Source organism: Pogoniulus pusillus, chromosome 11 (genome assembly GCF_015220805.1).
Source record: "Pogoniulus pusillus isolate bPogPus1 chromosome 11, bPogPus1.pri, whole genome shotgun sequence".
NCBI classification, from domain to species: domain Eukaryota; kingdom Metazoa; phylum Chordata; class Aves; order Piciformes; family Lybiidae; genus Pogoniulus; species Pogoniulus pusillus.
Window position 1 is genome coordinate 29,095,589 of NC_087274.1, and position 19,652 is coordinate 29,115,240.

General features: G+C 46.1%; 1 protein-coding gene across 6 annotated transcripts in view; it reads right to left on the reverse strand.

Annotated features, from left to right (window-relative positions):
• The window catches only part of SORCS2 (sortilin related VPS10 domain containing receptor 2), a 671,789-nt gene that overhangs the window by 95,029 nt on the left and 557,108 nt on the right, over positions 1 to 19,652 (reverse strand). For all 6 annotated transcript variants that reach the window (XM_064151649.1, XM_064151651.1, XM_064151646.1 and 3 more), the window contains exons 4-5: positions 18,878 to 19,042; positions 14,853 to 14,926 (exon numbers count right to left, since the gene is read on the reverse strand). In XM_064151649.1, the coding sequence (XP_064007719.1) occupies positions 14,853 to 14,926; positions 18,878 to 19,042 (239 nt within the window). The remainder of the gene's footprint in view (positions 1 to 14,852; positions 14,927 to 18,877; positions 19,043 to 19,652) is intronic.

Sequence of the window (19,652 nt, forward strand, 5' to 3'; positions counted from 1 at the left end):
ATAAGCCCCATTGATAACACCCTGCTTCTCACTTCTGGATGGAAACTACTTCTTTTTCCCCTGTACATTTTCCTTCAATTTCTTTAGAATTACTAAAATATGCAAATAGGATCAACTGGAGAACAGAAATGGGTAAGAAACTAGGAAAAAAAACAAACCCTTCACAACTATTAATTGATATATATATGGCTAGATACAGACACAGATATGCACACACTCACATGCACTGGCAAGCACTAGACCATCTTTTTCCAATTACATTTGACATCTGAGACTACAAGGCAGATTTAGTGCCAAAACCGACTAAAATTCCATTCCTATTAGAAATATCTTAAACCCTGACACTCAGCTTCCATAACAAATTGATAGATCTTTGGTTAGCATATTCAAGGCAAGAGCAGAGTCTGCTTTGACAAGGGAAGAAAGCAAAGAATAATTGTGAGAAGGATAGCCTGAGAAAGACATTTGGTTAGAATGGATCAAGGTGCAGTTCAGCTTTGGGAAAGTGCAATGGGAATGCAGGCTCATTTTCCCTTAGTATCTCCCGTGTCAAACGTGCTCAGCCAAAAGATAAGGCTTGCACCCTCAGGGCTTCCAAATCAACCTGGGAATGGCAGCCCCAGCCGTGCTTTTTTTTCTGGTCCTTCCATCATTAGTCAGAAGGATTCTGCAGAGGACATTTGGAGCTGGCAGCTGTGCTGTCAGCAAGTGAAACAGAATCCAGCCCCACTCCCACAGCCATGTCGCTCCTCACCAGGCTCCTCACTGGTACTGGTTTAAGATAGAGACATTTTCTTCATAATAGTCTGGGGCTGTGTTTTGGCTTTGTGCTGAAAGCAGTGCTGAGAACACAGGGATGATTGAGGTGCTCCTGAGCTGCGCTCACACAGTCAAAGCCTTTCTGCTTCTCACATCCACCCACCAGCGAATAGTCTGGGGCTGTACAACAGAGTGGGAGGACACACAGCTGGGCAGCCAACCTGAACTGACCAAAGGGCTCCTCCACACCATCTAGGCCAGCTCAGTATGAAAAGGGAGGGGAAGGAGAATGGGAGTGGGACATTCAGAGTGATGGGGTTTCTCTTCCTAAGTAACCAGCCTGGCTCTCCCAGAGATGGCTGCACAGCTGCCTGCTGATGGGAAGTACTCAGTGAGCTCCTCGCTTCGCTTGGTGCATGGCTTTGCTTTACCTCTTGCACTGCCTTCATCTCAGCCCATAAGCTTTCTGACCTTCACTTTTCTGATGCTCTCCCCCATCCCTCCAAAAGGAGAGTGAGCAAGCAGCTGTGTGGGGCTTAGGTGCCAGCTGGGGTTAACCCAGGACAGCACAGTAATAGTCCATCGGGGCAGCAGATGCGAGCTGAAGGCATGCAAAGGAGATACACTGAGTGATCAGCTGCAGCTGCATGCAGATGGTTAAAAACACATTAGAACACTTAAGAGAAAAATTATCATTTTGCTATAATTATTAATAATCAAAGGCAATAAATCTGTGCTTTGGATTGAAGTTACATCATTGCCCAATGGTTTTAATAGCATTGATTTATGAGAAGCAGTTAAAACTCAGACTTGGGTAATTGGTGGCCCCTTGGGAACACAGGCAGGGGAAGAGACAGGATGATTTTTACAACCAGAACAACTCACACATCCTGGTTTTCCCTAATAAGATAAATGACCAGTTCAAAGAAAAAAGGAGAGAGGGAGTGATGAATCCCTACCAAGCCAGGAGATGTGAAGGAAATTTGTAGTGGGAGTTTTCCAGTAACTGTCTGGAAACTCCTTGCTTTTACTAAGAAAGTGGCCACTGAAATACAAACCATTCTAGCATTTAGGAGGCACCACGTCGTCAGAGAAGATGTGATATTCACTGGGGTCTGGGAAGAATATATATGAGCACAGGGAAGAGACCTGTGAAGTTTTTTTGCTGTGTGAGCTGTATCTATTTTTCTAGACATTCACAACATCAAATCAAACCTGCTATCAACTCTGCAGTCAGCATTTTGAGGGGAAAAAATTGCTGAATGCTTTGGGGTTTTGTGTGTGTGTGTGTGTGTGTGTGTGCTGGACCTCATGCAGCTGAACCACAAGCTAACAGAACACAAGCACTTTCTCAGGACCCAGTTACAGCAGGGGGTTTGCTTTGGTTAGAATCCCCTCACAGTGTTGTGCAATGACAATGTTCACATCTCAGCAATCTGGGATCATTTCTTCTCTCATTTGTTTTATTTGGATGAAGCAGGGCTCACCACAGAAGTCAGAGTCTTCTGCTGTGGGATACACAGCTAGGATTTTATTCATACAAGTCAAGAATAACCTGATTATGACTTGGTTGGACTAGATCAGAGAATCAACCAAGTTGGAAGAGACCTCCAAGATTATCCAGTCCAACCAATCACCCAGCCCTAGCCAGTCGACTAGACCACAGCACTAAGTGCCATGGTCTTAGAGGTCTTTTCCAGCCAAAACACTTCTGTGATCCCATGACATATTTGTGCTTCAGGCCTTGCTGCCTTCACCTCTGCTTTGAAAGACACCTTCAATGGCTGGTCAATGCTCTATGCAGCCAGACTCTGCTGTTACTTATTTGTACAGTGGTTTGTCACTGCTCTGAGTTGACCTTGTCTGACCACCATATGCCCAGCGAGCTGCTCTATCACTCCTCCTCCTTAACTAGACAAGACAGGAGAAGAAAATAAGATTAAAACCTTGCAGGTTGAGAGTAGGACAGGGAGATTGCTCACCAATTACCACTAGAGGTGAAACAGACCTGACTTGGGGAAGATTAACTTAATTTATTGCCAATTAATAACAGAGGATGATAGATAAGAAATGAAAATCAAACAAAAAAATCACCCTTCTGCCACTTCTTCCTTCTCCCCAGGCTCAGCTTCACTCCTGATTCTCTCTGCCTTGTTCCTGGGTGGCACAAAGGGATGGGGAATGAGAGTTGTGGCTAATTCAGCACACTTTGTCTCTGCTGCTCCTTCATTGTAACGCTCCTCCCCTGCTTCAGTGTGGGGTTCCACTCATAGGAGATAGTCCTTCATTAACTTCTCTAGTGGAGGTCCTTCCCATTGGCTGTAGCTCTCTGCCACAAGCCCTGCCAGAACACCTGCTGCAACATGGACTTCTCTTCAGGAGGTCACAGAAGCCTGATCCTGCTGCACAGGCTTTCCAACAGGGTCACAGCCTTCATATGGCCCCAGTGTGGGGGCCACCATGGGCTGCAGGTTGGTATCTACTCCACCATGGATCTTTAGAGGCTGCAGGAGACCTCACCATGGTCTTCACCGTGGACCTTGAGCACCTCTTCTCCCTCCTTATTCCCTGACCCTGGTGTCTGCAGGACTGTTTCTCACTCTATGCTGTTGTGCAGCTTTTTTTACCCCTTCTTAACTATGTTATCACAGAGATGCCCCCAGTGTCACTCACGGGCCATGAAGCAGGCTGGAACTGGCTCTGCCCAACGTGGAGGCAGTTCCTGTCTCTTTTCACAGAAGCTCTTAGTGCTCCTACTACCAAACCCTGCCCCATGAACCCATCCCCATCACCACATAGGACCTGGAACAAACACCAGGCTGAGGGCTGAAGTCCCATACAGGAACCCCTTCCCACACAGATCCTTGGCATCCCACACAAGGGCCTTTCACAGAACTTTCAACGTTCAAGGATCAATGAAACCCCTCTTGCATTTTCCTCCCCTCAGGCTGTAATGTGGCTGAAATCCTCTCCTTCACCTGACACGTAGCTAGCCAGGCACATTTGACAGTAATGGGCTAGGCTGTGATTGATGACTGGGGTGGGATTTCCTGATGAGAGCAGCGCTTTGGTCCCCAGTGCACAACTGCTCTACCCAAATAAACTCCTCATGGTTTAGTTTCATATTCTCACCTCTGATGAAAACAGAGAACCTCCAGCTAAAAATAAGAGTAACAAATACCTGCAGCACAGGATCCACAGATGTGAGTCAAGGATGAAAGCATTTCTAAAGGCTCTAGATAGAGTCATAAAGGAAATGTGCTGGGACTAATTCTCTGATAATTACTGATTCATGACTTACTGTCCTGGGGTCTATTTGTGCTGGTGCAGACAGCTGACTCACAAGCTATTCTTCTTATGCATTACTAAGCTCTATTTTGAGAAATCAAAATGATCTGCAGTGATGCACAAGCCCTGGGGATTGAGAAGAATAGCAGCATATCTGGAGGAATCCCAATCTGAACTCATGGCTTCTGCTCAAGGATTGCCACCTGATAAACCATTCTTTCATTATAATGGGCTTGATCTACAAACCCACTGACAGGTCCTGTGCTGTCTGGGCACCAAGGTCTGCTGAGGGGGCTGGAGCACAGCCCACAGGGGAGCAGCTCAGGGAGCTGGGGATGTTCAGCCTGGAGAAGGGGAGGCTCAGGGGGGACCTTATTGTGTCTATAGCTACCCAAAAGGCGATTGTAGCCAGGTGGGAGTTGGTTTCCTCTCCCAGGTAATCAGCAACAGAATGAGGGGACACAGTCTCAAGCTGCCCCAGGACAGATTTAGGCTGGATGTTAGAAAGAAGTTCTTGGCAGAGAGATTGGTATTGGAATAGGCTGCCTGGGGAGTCCCTGTCCCAGGCGTAATAGAATCAAGCAGGTTGGAAGAGACCTCCAAGATCATCCAGTCCAACCTAGCACTCAGCCCTAGCCAGTCAACTACACCATGGCACTAAGTGCCTAATCCAGTCTTCTCTTGAACACCTCCAGGGATGGTGACTCCACCACCTCCCTGGGCAGCCCATTCCAATGCCAATCACTCTCTCTGTGAAGCACTTCCTCCCAACATCCAGCCTATACAATGTTTATAAAGAGACTGGATGTGGCATGTCATGCCATGGCTTTGTTGATTAGATGGTAGTGGGTGATAGGTTGGACTTGATCATCTTGGAGGTCTATTCCAACCTGATTAACTCTGTGATTCTGTGCAGGTGTCTCATGTTTGGATGGGACAGTCCTGGACCCCTCAATTCAAGAGAGATGTTGAGGTGCTGGAATGTGTCCAGAGAAGGGTGACAAAGCTGGTGAGGGGACTGGAACACAAACCCTATGAGAGGCTGAGGGAGTTGGGGGTGTTTAGTCTGGAGAAGAGGAGGCTCAGGGGTGACCTCATTGATGTCTACTACTACCTGAAGGGAGGTTGTAGCCAGGTGGGGTTGGTCTCTTCTCCCAGGCAACCAGCAACAGAAGAAGGGGACACAGTGTTAAGTTGTGCCAGGGGAGGTCTAGGCTGGATGCTAGGAGGAAGTTCTTCACAGAGAGAGTGATTGGCATTGGAATGGGCTGACCAGGGAGGTGGTGGAGGCACAGTCCCTGGAGGTGTTCAAGAAAAGCCTGGTTGAGGCATTCGGTGCCATGGTCTAGTTGACTGGCTAGGGCTGGGTGCTAGGTTGGACTGGATGATGTTTGAGGTCTCTTCCAACCTGGTTGATTCTATGATTCTATGAGAGGTCAGCTTTCTGCCTTCCCTCCTACAAATACACCAAGAGCTGCAAAAGGGTCTTACAAAGGCTGGGAGCTGTAACATCCTTGCTGAAGAAACCATCCCACAGGGGCAATAGTGTGTGGCCAGCTGCAGTTCACATGCAGTACAACTGGTTATGAGAATCAAAGTTCCTTAATTACAGAGCAAAAGAATTTGCTTAAAATTAAAACTTTTCACATGAAATAACAGCCAAAAAAAAAAAAAAAAGACCAAAAAAAAACCCAAATAAAGAAAAAAACCCTAAACCTTCCTAGGCAGGATTTCCACAGAGAGAACAGATTTATTTTCCAATGTTAATAGAAAATGAAATGTTCTGTTTTGAATTACAGTAGGACCCAGCACATAATTTTATTAAGCTGATTCCAAATCCATATTTCATGATGTTGCTTTAGAATCACAGAATCAGTCAGAGTTGGAAGGGACCACAAGGATCAGCTAGTTCCAGCCCCCCCTGCCATGGCCAGGGACACCCTACCCTAGAGCAGGCTGCCCACAGCCTCAGCCAGCCTGCCCTTAAACACCTCCAGCCATGGGGCCTCAACCACCTCCCTGGGCAACCCATTCCAGCCTCTCACCACTCTCATGCTCAGCAACTTCCTCCTCACATCCAGCCTGAATCTCCCCATCTCCAGCTTTGCTCCATTCCCCCTAGTCCTATCGCTTTCCGGAAGTCCCTCCCCAGCTTTTTGGTAGGCCCCCTTTGGATCCTGGAAGGCCACAAGAAGGTCATTTGGGAGCCTCCTCTTCTCCATACTGCACAGCCCCAACTCTTTCAGTCTGTCCTCACAGCAGAGCTGCTGCAGCCCTCTGAACATCCCAGTGGCCCTTCCCTGGACACACTCTCCAGCACATCCACATTGTTCTTGTAATGAGGGCTCCAGAACTGGATGCAGTACTCCAGGTGGGGTCTCAGCAGAGCACAGTAGAGGGAGAGAATCACCTCCCTCTCCCTGCTGGCCACACTTCTCCTGATGCAGCCCAGGCTCTGGCTGGCTTTCTGGGCTGCAAGTGCACACTGCTGGCTCCTGTTGAGCTTCTCAACCAGCAGCACCCCCAAGTCTCTCTCCTCAGGGCTGCTCTCCAGCCACTCACTGCCCAGCCTGCATTTGTGCTTTGGATTGCCTTGACCCAGCTGCAGGATCTTGCACTTAGTCTTGTTGAACCTCCTGAGGTTGGCTTGTGGCCACCTCTCCATCCTGTCCAGGTCCCTCTGGATGGCAGCTCTGCCCTCCAGCCTGTCTGCTGCATCACACAGCTTGGTGTCATCAGCAAACTTGCTGAGGCTGCACTCAGTGCCTCTGTCCATAGCACCTTTGAGAAATTAATAGAAGCTTTTTAATGAACAATGTCAGAGCACTTCAGTGTTCCCATGTTTTCTGCACAGGTTTGTGTCTGTATTTCTGATTTTTATTTCAACTTGAAGGAGAAAACAAGCAAAGAAAAAAATAAACAGCTGTCTAGAAAGCTGCTGGTTTGCAGTTATCTTTACATCTATCTGCAGCCTCACAGCTCTTTTGTTTGTAGAGCAGAGCATTTTCAGTTGGAAGGAGTTTGCAATGACCATCTAAACCAACTGCAGGGCTGACCAAAAGTTGGGAGTATGTTATTAATGGCACTGTCCAAGTGCCTTGTAGTCACTGACAGGCTTAGGCACCAACCACTACACTAGGAAGCCTGTTTTGCCTCCTCAGATGCTACAAGAACTGATATGAAGGAATAGTCAACTTTTCCTTCCTGTGCTAGTTTGAGCCTAGCTGGGATATCTTGGTGAGAAGAATTAGATTATAAAGTGTGAAAAAGAACCAATGGTGATGTCTGCTGCACTCATAGGCTTGCTGAGATGTGTAAGAACAAGAACACAAACACAGATAAGGCAGTTGTTTGCTTTCTGTCTTTGGGGCTGCACTTCTCTCTAACCTAACCTACTGTCTGTGTGACTAATCCTTGTGCTTCTTAACCCCCCTGGCTGATCCTCCAAACTCACCTTGAATGTAAGGCAAAGTCTGGGGTAAGGTAGAGGGGAGGAGAGAAGGTGATTGGGAGCCTCTCCTGGGGACTCAGGTTTCTGGGAGGGCTGTTGTGTTTCTGTATTACCTTTTAACTTCTCTATTTCTGTCTATAGCTGTATGGATGTAAATACCTGCTTATGTATTGTGCTAAACTGTAAATAGAAAGCTTCATTCAAATTTCAGAGCAGCTGAGTCTAGTCTGGGTCATTTCTTAAGTGTGAGGGGGCAGGGAACACCCAAACCATCACACTACTTGAGAGAAGAAATGAAACAAACTCAGAAAACAGCTGGGAAGGGGTAAGAAAATGCCACATTGCACCCCAGACAGAAAGAAATTCTTCTGTGCTAAAAGCTAAATAGCAGTACTCTTTCCACTGACACCAACAATCTTTCCATTACAGAATCACAGAATGTCAGGGGCTGGAAGGGACCTCAAAAGCTCATCCAGTCTAAACCCCCTGCCAGAGCAGGATCACCTAGAGCAGACCAATCAGGAGCACATCCAGGCAGGTCTTGAATATCTCCAGAGAGGGAGACTCCACAACCTCCCTGGGCAGCCTGTTCCACAGTTCTGTCATCCTCACAGGGGAAAAATTCCTCCTCCTGTTTCCACAAAACTTCCTATGCCTCAGCTTCCACCTATTGCCCCTTGTCCTGTCACTAGGCATCACCAAGCAGTGCCTGGCTCCATGCTCTTGGTGCTCACCCCTTTTGCATACTTATAAACACAAATGAGGTCACTCCTCAGGCTCCTCTTCTCCAAGCTAAAGATCCCCAGCTCCACTATCATGAAAGACCAAATTCCAGGCAATAAATATACAAAGATACTTAAGGGATGGTCCAGAGCACTTGAAAAGCAAACAAAGCCTAGAAGATGGTTTTAATATATTGCTTAGAAACTACAGTGTAAGATGTGAACATAAATAATTTAAGATATTCAATCTCTCCTGACCTTCCCTTAATAGAAATACATAACTTGTTCCATTAAATTAATTGCAATTAATATTTTCATTGAGTTTAAACCAGAACTTCCTACTTCTCCAGGAGACTTATCAAGGTTTGGCTGCTGTTACAGGCACAGGAGAAAAAAAACAAACCCAAAACCCTGTTTCTAAGAAGCACAGGAAAAAGATGATTGCTGATATTTGTAGTTACCAGGCTGAAATACAAACCTCAGGCTGCATTATAAACTTCCATGGCAAAGCTCTGCTGAAATGGGAAAAGAAACATCTGCTGAAGAACTGCCCAGTGAAACCTCCTTGGCAGAGTCAGGCAGCATCAGCAAGATGTGTCCTCATCTGGAGTGAGATGTCTGAATGAACTCCATTTCATTTTAACACACCAGATGTTAATACTGCCAAGCAAACAATACCAGACCTAGTGCCCTACTAGTCAAGGGGTGGCAGAGCTCATACTCTTGTCTCTCTTGAGAGCTACAAAAACACCTCTAAACTGAGCAGCACTCTGATAACTCAGCTGATGAAGGCCATAAAGCAGTGGAAAAAAACATAATGACAAAGTCCCCCTGGAAGGTCATCAAGTGCAACGCTCCACCTCTAGCAGACTCTTCAGACAATACAATGGCCCACATCATAGTAGAAGTGAAATAGAATCATAGAATCAACCAGGTTGGAAGAGACCTCCAAGATCATCCACTCCAACCTAGCACCCAGCCCTAGCCAGTCAACTAGACCATGGCACTAAGTGCCTCAGCCAGGCTTTGCTTGAAGACCCCCAGGGACGGTGCCTCCACCACCTCCCTGGGCAGCCCATTCCAATGCCAATCACTCTCTCTGTGAAGAACTTCTTCCTAATATCCAGCCTATACCTACCCTGGCACAACTTGAGACTGTGTCCCCTTGTTCTATTGCTGTTTGCCTGGGAGAAGAGGCCACCCCCCACCTGGCTACAATGCCCCTTCAGGTAGTTGTAGACAGTAATAAGATCACCCCTGAGCCTCCTCTTCTCCAGGCTAAACAGGCCCAGCTGAATACATTCATATGTCAAGAGCACCTCTCTCTGAAGGGGAGCACCTCTCTCTGAAGGGGAGCACCTCTCTCTGAAGGGGAGCACCTCTCAGTACTGATAAATCACTAAACATCTGCTCCCAAATCCCTGCTATTGCTGACACAGTCCTTGAGAGACATCAGAGTGGTCTAGATAGAGAGAAGAGGAAAATAAAAACCTGGGAAATATTTCTAATGGTTATAAAAGTACAGACTCTTAGAATTTATTATCCTTATCCAAGAGGAATGTGACATTTATGACCAACCATGACTTAGAAGTACTACAGGGGAGTCACTCCTATCAAAGCTCCAGGACACTCCCCTGATTGTGTCTGAATGATATAAGGAAACATAAGGATTCTGAAAGCAAACTATGGACTTAACATTAAACAGACACTTGCTGAATTCACTTCTTCCATACAAAAATCATGGACAGATTGTCTGAATCTGAGCACAGCTGAGTCACTTCAGAGGGATGCTGTGGTTTTTCATCATTTCAGTGTACCAAATATACCCAAGCAGATAACAAAAACACTCTAAGTCTGCAAGAGAGAGGCTTGCACTTGTTAAGTGACTTCAATGGGTTTCAGACCCAACACAGTTGAAATTATTTATTTCATGAGCTGCAAGCCCTCTTGATTTACAGCCACTACAGTCTTGGTAAGTGGATTGGTTCTAAGTAGCCATGACATTTCTGACCCAGTGTGTCATTCCTGAACGAATACACCCTTTCACATGGCAGCTACAGGACCTGTAAACTGTATCACCCAGGAAGCTCCAGATGCTGTGTAGAGGCAAGTGTTCAGTAGGGCTGTATTTTGCAGGAGCAAGTGTGCTAGTTTGAGCCTAGCTGGGATATTTTAGTGAGAGGAATTTGATGACAGGCTGTGAAAAGGAAGCAATGGTGATGGCTACTGCACTCATAGGCTTGCTGAGATGGATAAAGAACACAAACATAGATAACACAGTTTGCTCACTGGCTTTGGGCTGCACTTCTCTCTCTCTAACCTGCCATCTGTGTGACTAATCCTTCTGCTTCCTAACCCACCTGGCTGATTCTCCAAACTCACCTTGAACGTAAGGCAAAGTCTGGAGTAAGGTAGAGGGTTAGGAAGAAGGTGGAAGGGTGGTTGGGAGTCTGTCCTGGGGACTCTGGTTTCTGGGAGGGGTATTGTGTTTCTGTATTACCTTTTAACTTGCATGTTTCTGTATATATATAGTAACTGTCTGCTTGTATCTTGTGCTAAGCTGTAAATATAATGCTTCATTCTCATTTCCAGCTTGGCTGAGCCTAGTCTGGGTGATTTTCTTATGTGTGGGTAGGGCAGGGAACACCCAAACCATCAGAGCAAGTAAGCAGAAAGTGTGAGGCCTAATGCAAGTGTTTCTTACAATCACAGAACAGTTTGGGTTGGAAGGGACTCAGAAGTTCACCTCCTTCTAACTCCCCTGCCACGGGCAGGGATTCCTTCCACTAGAGCAGGTTGCTCAAAGTCCCATCCAACCTGGCCTCGAACACTACCATGGAGGGGACATGCACAATTTCTCTTGGAATCCTTTTCCAGTGCCTCACTACCCTTGTAGTGAAGAATTTTCTTCCTTATATCTAATCTACATCTACCACCAGTTTAAAAGCATTAGCCCTCATCCCACCGTTACATGCCCTTGGCAAAAGTCCCCAGAATGGGATTTGGTTTTGCTTTTCCCCAGGCATAGCCAAGATAAATATCTGTATCAACTCAAGAGAAGGGCAACTACCTGGAGAGCAAGGAGTACAGCATAAATCTTGCAGTCCAGATTAGGTCTCTCCATTTCAGTTCTGGCAATGCTACTTGCAAACCACAAACTATCACTGCAAGCCTGATGAGATAGTCACACAATATTAGAGGCTGGAAGTGACCCCCAGACTGCAACCCCTCTGCCAAGACAGGATCACCCAGGGAAGTCCTCACAAGAATGTTCCCAGGAAGATTTTGAAAGTCTCCAGAGAAGGAGACATCATAACCACCTCAGTCTGTTCCAGTGCTCTGTCACCCTTACTGTAAAGAAGTTTCTCCTCAGGTTGAGGTGGAATCTTCTGTGTTCCAGTTCATACCCATTGCTCCTTGTCTTATTGCTGTGCACCACTGACAAGAGATTGGCCCCAGCCACTTGACACCCACCCCTCACATATTTACAGACAGTGATCAGATTCCCCTGTCAGTCTTCTCCAGACTAAACAGCCCCAGGGCTCTCAATCTCTCTCCTTAAGGGAGATGCTCAAGTTCCCTAATCATCATTGTGGCTCTCCATCAGACTTTCTCCAGCAGATCCCTGCCTCCTTTGAACTAGGGAAATTGATATGGCTCCACGAACATCTGGATACTGATACTGTAAACAACTGACACAGAATCAGTTCTCAGAGTCCTTCTAGAACTAAACCCCAAAGTCATTCAGGCAATGGAAGTGTCTAACACATTATGACTAACCCTGTAACAAAAAATACCAGTTACTGGTTTTGATATAGTTATGCACATTCCATACTTGCACACTGAAATAAAATGAAATCCAAGGAAGAATTCTCTCGTTTTCTCAGTAGGTAAATGTTGAGTATTCAAATTGATCACTTGGAAACACAAAATTACTTAAAATGTTATCAAAAGGCTGGATGGGTGGGCAGAGACCAATGGGATGAGATTTAACAAGGCCAAGTGCAGGGTTCTGCACTTTGGCCACAACAACCCCAAGCAGCACTACAGGCTGGGGACAGAGTGGCTGAAGAGCAGCCAGACAGAGAGGAACCTGAGGGTGCTGGCAGAGAGTAGCTGAAGATGAGGCAGCAGTGTGCCCAGGTGGCCAAGAGAGCCAATGGCATCCTGGCCTGCATCAGGAACAGCGTGGCCAGTAAGACAAGGGAGGTTATTCTTCCCCTGTACTCAGCACTGCTCAGGCCACACCTTGAGTGCTGTGTCCAGTTCTGGGCCCCTCAATTCAAGAAGGATGTTGAGGTGCTGGAATGTGTCCAGAGAAGGGCAACAAAGTTGGTGAGGGGCCTGGAGCACAAATCCTATGAGGAGAGGTTGAAGGAGCTGGGCCTGTTTAGCCTGGAGAAGAGGAAGCTCAGAGGTGATCTTATTACTGTCTACAACTACCTGAAGGGACATTGTAGCCAGGTGGGGGGTGGCCTCTTCTCCCAGGCAACCAGCAATAGAACAAAGGGACACAGTCTCAAGTTGTGCCAGGGTAGGTATAGGCTGAATGTTAGGAAGAAGTTCTTCACAGAGAGAGTGATTGGCATTGGAATGGGCTGCCCAGGGAGGTGGTGGAGGCACCGTCCCTGGGGGTCTTCAAGCAAAGCCTGGCTGAGGCACTTAGTGCCATGGTCTGGTTGATTGGCTAGGGCTGGGTGCTAGGTTGGACTGGATGAGCTTGGAGGTCTCTTCCAACCTGGTTGATTCTATGATTTTATGATTTTGGTGTAAAAGAAGTTACAGACTTTTCAAACTATAAAAGCAAGCATTGCCTCAGCCTACAAACATTTTGTCAGGCTGCTTAAATCACACTTTGAGAGACTGCAAACTATCTGAGCTACAAATGAAGGCATGTGATAAATACGTGTTTGATACAGTCATATTTCTCACCAGTTCCCTTAACAGTGTAGGTTGATTCATGGCTCCAGTTAATAGGTCTGATTCGATCTCTCTTTAACAAATGTGCTAGTTTGCAGCCTAGCTAGAATGTTTTGGTGAGAACTACATTACAGGCTGTGAAAGAGAATCAAGGGTGATGTCTACTTCACTCATAGGCTTGCTGAGAGGTGTAAGAACAAGAATCCAAATGTAGGTAAGGCACTTCTGCTTGGAAGCTCTGGGCTGCATTTCTCTCTCTAGCCTCTCTGCTGTCTCTCTGATTAATCCACTTTGCTTCCTAACCCCCTGGCTAAACCTCCAGTCTTCCTTGGGACTGGGGTAAGGTTGAGAGGGGTGGGAGAAGGTAGAAGGGCAGTTGGGGACTCAGGTTTCTGGGAGGGCTGTTGTGTTTCTGTATTACCTTTTACCTTGTCTATTTCTGTCTATAACTGTATATACTGTAACTATCTGCTGTATATTGTGCTAGCTGTAAATATAAGCTTCATTCAACTTCCAGAGCTGGCTGAGTCTAGTTTGGGTAATTTCCAAAGTGTGGGGGGAAAGGGAACACCCAAACCATAGAGGAAGTTCTTCACAGAGAGAGTGATTTCCCATTGGAATGGGCTGCCAGGGAGGTGGTGGAGTCACCATCCCCAGAGGTGTTCAAGAAAAGCCTGGCTGAGGCACTTAGTGCCATGGTCTGGTTGACTGGCTAGGGCTGGGTGCTAGGTGGGACTGGATGATCTTGGAGGTCTTTTCCAACCTAGTTGATTCTATGATTCTATACCAAATTCCCACTGCAAGGAGCTACCTTAAGCCACTTCAGCTCACTAACTAAGTAGTATGACATTGGAACCACCACTCTTGCAGTTGCACAACAGCTACCAAAGCAGTGCAGAGCAGCGCCAAGTTCTGAAGTGATGCTCATGTGATTGCAAACAACTGAATGTTGCTATTTTAGTGAAGTGCCACTCAGTGAACTTCCAGCTTATGCAATTATGAAGTAAAATCAATTAGTTTAGACCTTCCTCATGGCACCTTCTCACCATGTCCTCTAAGTTTCAACTATACAGACTTAAAATACCCAACGTGGAATCTTCCCAGAGTTGTGTTACATTATCAAAGGATAACGAAAGGAGGTTGGAGTCAGGTGGGGGACGGTCTCTTCTGCCTAGTAACAAGTGGTAGGGTGAGGGGAAATCACAGAATGTCACAGAATGTGAGAGGCTAGAAGGGACCTCAAAAGACCATGTAGTCCAACCCCCTGCAAGAGCAGGTCACCTAAACCTCCCTGGAGGTGTTGAAGCAAAGCCTGGATGAGGCACTTAGTGCCATGGTCTAGTTGACTGGCTAGGGCTGGGTGATAGGTTAGACTGGATGATCTTGGAGGTCTCTTCCAACCTGGCTGATTCTATGATTCTATGATCAATTGCACCAGGAAAATAAAGAGCAATTCCAGTGGACATGAGAGTCCTTTAAATCTTGGGCTCCCCAGAGACAGACCTATAACCCTTGTCTGTGCTGACACTTGGTGAGATCACTGGCACCAGCAGACACAGCAACGTTGGCATACTCCATCCACAACAGGTGCCAAGGCTCCTCTGCCCCCATCATTTCCCTCTGAAGAGATCTTTCTTGATCAGAACAAAAATACTCTCATTGCTCATATTTTATGTGGAAGAAAACCCACCAAACCAAAACAGACTTCTTACCAGAAGATGTGATCTTTTGAAACTCGTTCCTGCAGGAGGCTCCATTTTTTCCCCAAGTCAATGGATACATAAACCTACAAAAGAGAAAAAAACAACACCCCACAAATAAATAATAAATGCAATTATAGAAAGCTTTTTAATGCTGTAAATCTTCAAAGCCAGGCCCTAGGTCACCATTGAACTTTCCACAGTACTTTTCAGAGTAATAACCTTTCATAGAGAAAATCTTTCCAAATACAAGCTCTAATCTTTGAAAGTACAGCACACAATGAACAAAACTCAGTGTATTTTCTTTACCATGGAAACAATTCACAGCTCAGATTGTGTCAAATCCTTTTTTACCTCAGCATGGTTACACAAGAGGGATGGCTAAATGACCCTTTTCTTCTTCTTCCCATTCATTGAGCAAAGGAGCCCAAATATTCCCTTTATGCTTCAAGCCTTAATTCCATCAAAAATACCTAAGCTGAAAGTCAAATGGATTTAAAACTCTGCTAAAATAGGACCAAAAGATACTAGAGAAATGCTTAAGAGATTTGATGAGGAAAGGTTTATTTCATGGATACTAATTTGTGACCTGTGAGAAATGGTCACTCAGCAGAGAGGTAGAAGATGCCTTGGAGGAGGACTCCAGCTCCATCTTCTTTCTGAATAGCTCACCCCTGGTGAAAACCCAAATGTTAATGGTATGGATGGATATAAAGAGTGCAGACAAAGCTGTTTTCCCCCAGAATAAAGTGGGATATAAACCAGCTATTCAAAAATCTCCTTCCTTATCATTTGCATTGACAATGTGTTCCTCTTGTTAAAATGGGGAAATATCTCTCAGGCTTCTCAACAGACAGATTTCAGGTCCCCTGCTGTCTGCATACATTTCTTATTCAACCCAATTTACATATGATGGATATTCTCTTAACATCTCTAATAGGGAAAAAAAGACAAAACTGTTCTCTGATGTGGGAATAAGTTACCAGTTCAGTCTCCCAATTGTTCTGGGTGGAATTGTCTCAGAAAAGAATGTTTTTGTTTCAAAAGGACAGGTTCAGTAACAAATGACACAAGCAGCTCCATGGTTATGCATCACATGTCACTGCAGAAAGCCAGCAGTACTAGCACGTAAAGATAAAAGAAGAGTTAATTTAGCTCTAAGGGTAGCTTTACTAAAGCCTGAATTAGAGATTCACAGGAAACCAGCACTGCTCAGCCACTCTGCACATCTTGTTTATGTAACATGTATTTGACATTTGTAATTGTGTAAGGATTTCAAATGGAAGCTGCTAAATAAAACCTTTAATGTAATTTGGGTCTGAGTTTGGGTTGCTGTTTTTTACTTATTCTAGTTCTAGACTTATTTGCTTCTTACCATTAATTGGTTGGGGATCAGCTATTAACTTTTATATCCCCAAAGATATCCCAAAAGATCACACAGAATCACACAAGTTTAGGGGTTGGAAGGGACCAGTGCAACCCCCCTGCCAGAACAGGATCTATACCAGAGCACACAGGAACGCATCCAGGTGGGTCTTGAATATTTCCAGAGAGGGAGACTCCACAACCTCCCTGGGCAGCCTGTTGCAGTGTTCTGTCACTCTCACAGTGAAAAAACTCCTCATGTACACATAAAACTTCCCATGCCTCAGCTTCTACCCATTGCCCCTTGTCTGCCACAGGCATCAGAAAAGGCAGGGTGATGCTTAATATAAGCAAGTTCAACCCAATCTATTTATTGCATTCCAAACATGTGTTTATATACCCTTCATCAGAAGGCTACAAACTGTATTACACTGCAATTGGTTACATGTACTTGCATTAGAAATTACATACTAATTGGCACAGACATTCATCATATTCTCTCAACAACACATACATTGTGTCTAAACGATCTACGACAGCAGAGATAGGCAAAACCCACAGGCTCCAACCCCTTCATTTGTTTGTATTTGTTACACCATTCTCTAAGGTCATTCCAACCTTCTCTTTCATCTTAACTTCTGGGCTACTCAACTCAAGAGAGATGTCGAGGTGCTGGAACCTGTCCAGAGAAGGGCAACAAGGCTGGTGTAGGGCCTGGAACACAAACCCCATGAGGAGAGGCTGAGGGAGCTGGGGATGTGCAGCCTGCAGAAGAGGAGGCTCAGGGCAGACCTCATTGTTGGCTACAACTACCTGAAGGGAGGTTGTAGCCAGGTGGGGTTGGTCTCTTCTCCCAGGCAACCAGCAACAGAACAAGGGGACACAGTCTCAAGTTGTGCTGGGGGAAGTCTAGGCTGGATGTTAGGAGGAAGTGCTTCACAGAGAGAGTGATTGGCATTGGAATGGGCTGCCCAGGGAGGTGGTGGAGTCACCATCCCTGGAGGCATTCTAGAGAAGACTGGCTGAGGCACTTAGTGCCATGGTCTGGTTGACTGGCTAGGGCTGGGTGCTAGGTTGGAGTGGCTGAGCTTGGAGGTCTCTTCCAACCTGCTTGATTCTATGATTCTTTGACTGGATGTAACATCACTGCAATCATGCAGAATCTGGTTGCAGCATGAAGAACTTTCTCTCACTCACCTCACCACCTAAATTTACATCTGAGGGATCTGAGAGGGATTAAAACAGGCTGGAGTGCACTAATGTCAGTTTAAAACCATAGAAATGATGGAGGCGAGCTGAGACACTACCAGGGCCAGAATCACAGCAGCTTTAGAGCTGCAGTTTTGGCACTGTGCAAAGATGAAGCGCATCGCATACAGGCTCTGCCTGCACTCACTGGTGCTTAGCCTAACCCAGCCAGAAAAAACACATTAGCATTTAACCAGAAGAAATCTGAAAGATGGTCAAAATCTACCAACTTGATGCAGCTCCAGAATATGAAAGCAGCATAAATACATCAGAGAAGAGGCAATTATTCTACGTTTCACTGCTTCCCCAGCTCCTTTTCTGCTATGGGACCGTGCAGCTTATACTCTCCTCCTTCATTTCACTTCCCATGATCAGCCTTTGGAGGGACTATTTCAGCTGCTTCAACTTTGTTGCTTCACTATAAATTCCAGAGTGATTGCTCATGGTCTCTTTCACAAGAGAGAAGCACATTTCAGAGGTACTATTTAACTAGATTATCCACATCAACTGACAATGTCAGGATTGAAATTACTGCTAACAACAAAGATTTGCACACCACAAACGTTGTAAGGAGCCTCAAAACCAGACTCCTTTTTGGGCAAACAATGCTTCATAAAACCCAAGAGTAACCACCACATCAGAATTGTTTTGCACCTCCTTAATCACAGTATCACCAAGGTTGGAAGAGACCTCACAGATCATCAAGTCCAACCCTTTACCACAGAGCTCAAGGCTACACCATGGCACCAAGTGCCATGTCCAATCCTGCCTTGAACAGCCCCAGGGATGGCGACTCCACCACCTCCCCGGGCAGCCCATTCCAGTGTCCAATGACTCTCTCAGGGAAGAACTTTCTCCTCACCTCCAGCCTAAATCTCCCCTGGCGCAGCCTGAGGCTGTGTCCTCTTGTTCTGGTGCTGGCCACCTGAGAGAAGAGAGCAACCTCCTCCTGGCCACAACCACCCCTCAGGTAGCTGTAGACAGCAATAAGGTCTCCCCTGAGCCTCCTCTTCTCCAGGCTAACCAATCCCAGCTCCCTCAGCCTCTCCTCGTAGGGCTGTGCTCAAGGCCTCTCCCCAGCCTCGTTGCCCTTCTCTGGACACGCTCAAGCATCTCAATGTCCCTCCTAAATGGGGGGGGGCAGAACTGAACACAGTACTCAAGGTGTGGTCTAACCAGTGCAGAGTACAGGGGCAGAATGACCTCCCTGCTCCTGCTGGCCACACCATTCCTGATGCAGGCCAGGATGCCACTGGCTCTCTTGGCCACCTGGGCACACTGCTGGCTCATGTTCAGGCGGGTATCAGTCAGCACCCCCAGATCCCTCTCTGTCTGGCTGCTCTCCAGCCACTCCCACCCCAGCCTGTATCTCTGCATGGGGTTAATAATGCAGTTCCTAAATTTCAAACAAATGAAGTATTTACCTTGCCTTCCTTGGTGTAAGCTAGTACTTTATCTTCTTCTTTGGGGTGAAAAAGGAGAGTTTCCACAAAGAAAGTAATAGGCTGTTTCTGGAAAGTGGCTCCTTCATCTGTGCTTATGAAAAGACTTTGGTCCCGGTCATTATGGGAGGAACTCACAAGAATGATCTGAAAGACAAAAATGAAAACATAGATTCAGAAGACTGCTTTCTGTGGAGCAGACAACACAGCCTTGTTTTGCTTAGGTCAAATTTTGCACCTAAATATAAGACTCTGTATGTACCTTACCCATCAAAACTCTGTGAACAAGAAACTCTAAAGCATCTGATAAGGACTCGAGGATCCTATTAATCTCCCCTGACTAAACTGGTGAATGCTCAAATCTGTAACTTCTCTTGCAAATAGCACTGAATTAGTCACCTCTGCTCAAAATGACTGCCTTAGGTTTTGGTCCTCATGCAAAGTTTGAGAGACCACATGAGGAACTCTCCAGATCAACCAAAACAGGAGGAATCACAGAATCAAACAGGTTGGGAAAGACCTCTAGGATCACTGAGTCCAACCTATCACCTAACCCTTCTAATTAACTAAACCATGCCACTAAGTGCCTCATCCAGCCTCCTTTTGAACACCTCCAGGAGTGGTGACTTCACCACCTCCATGGGCAGCCCATTCCAGTGGGCAATCACTCTTTCCATGAAGAATTTCTTTCTAATATCCAGCCTAAACCTGCCCTGCAGTTTGAGACTGTGTCCCCTTTTTCTGTCACAGGTTGTGT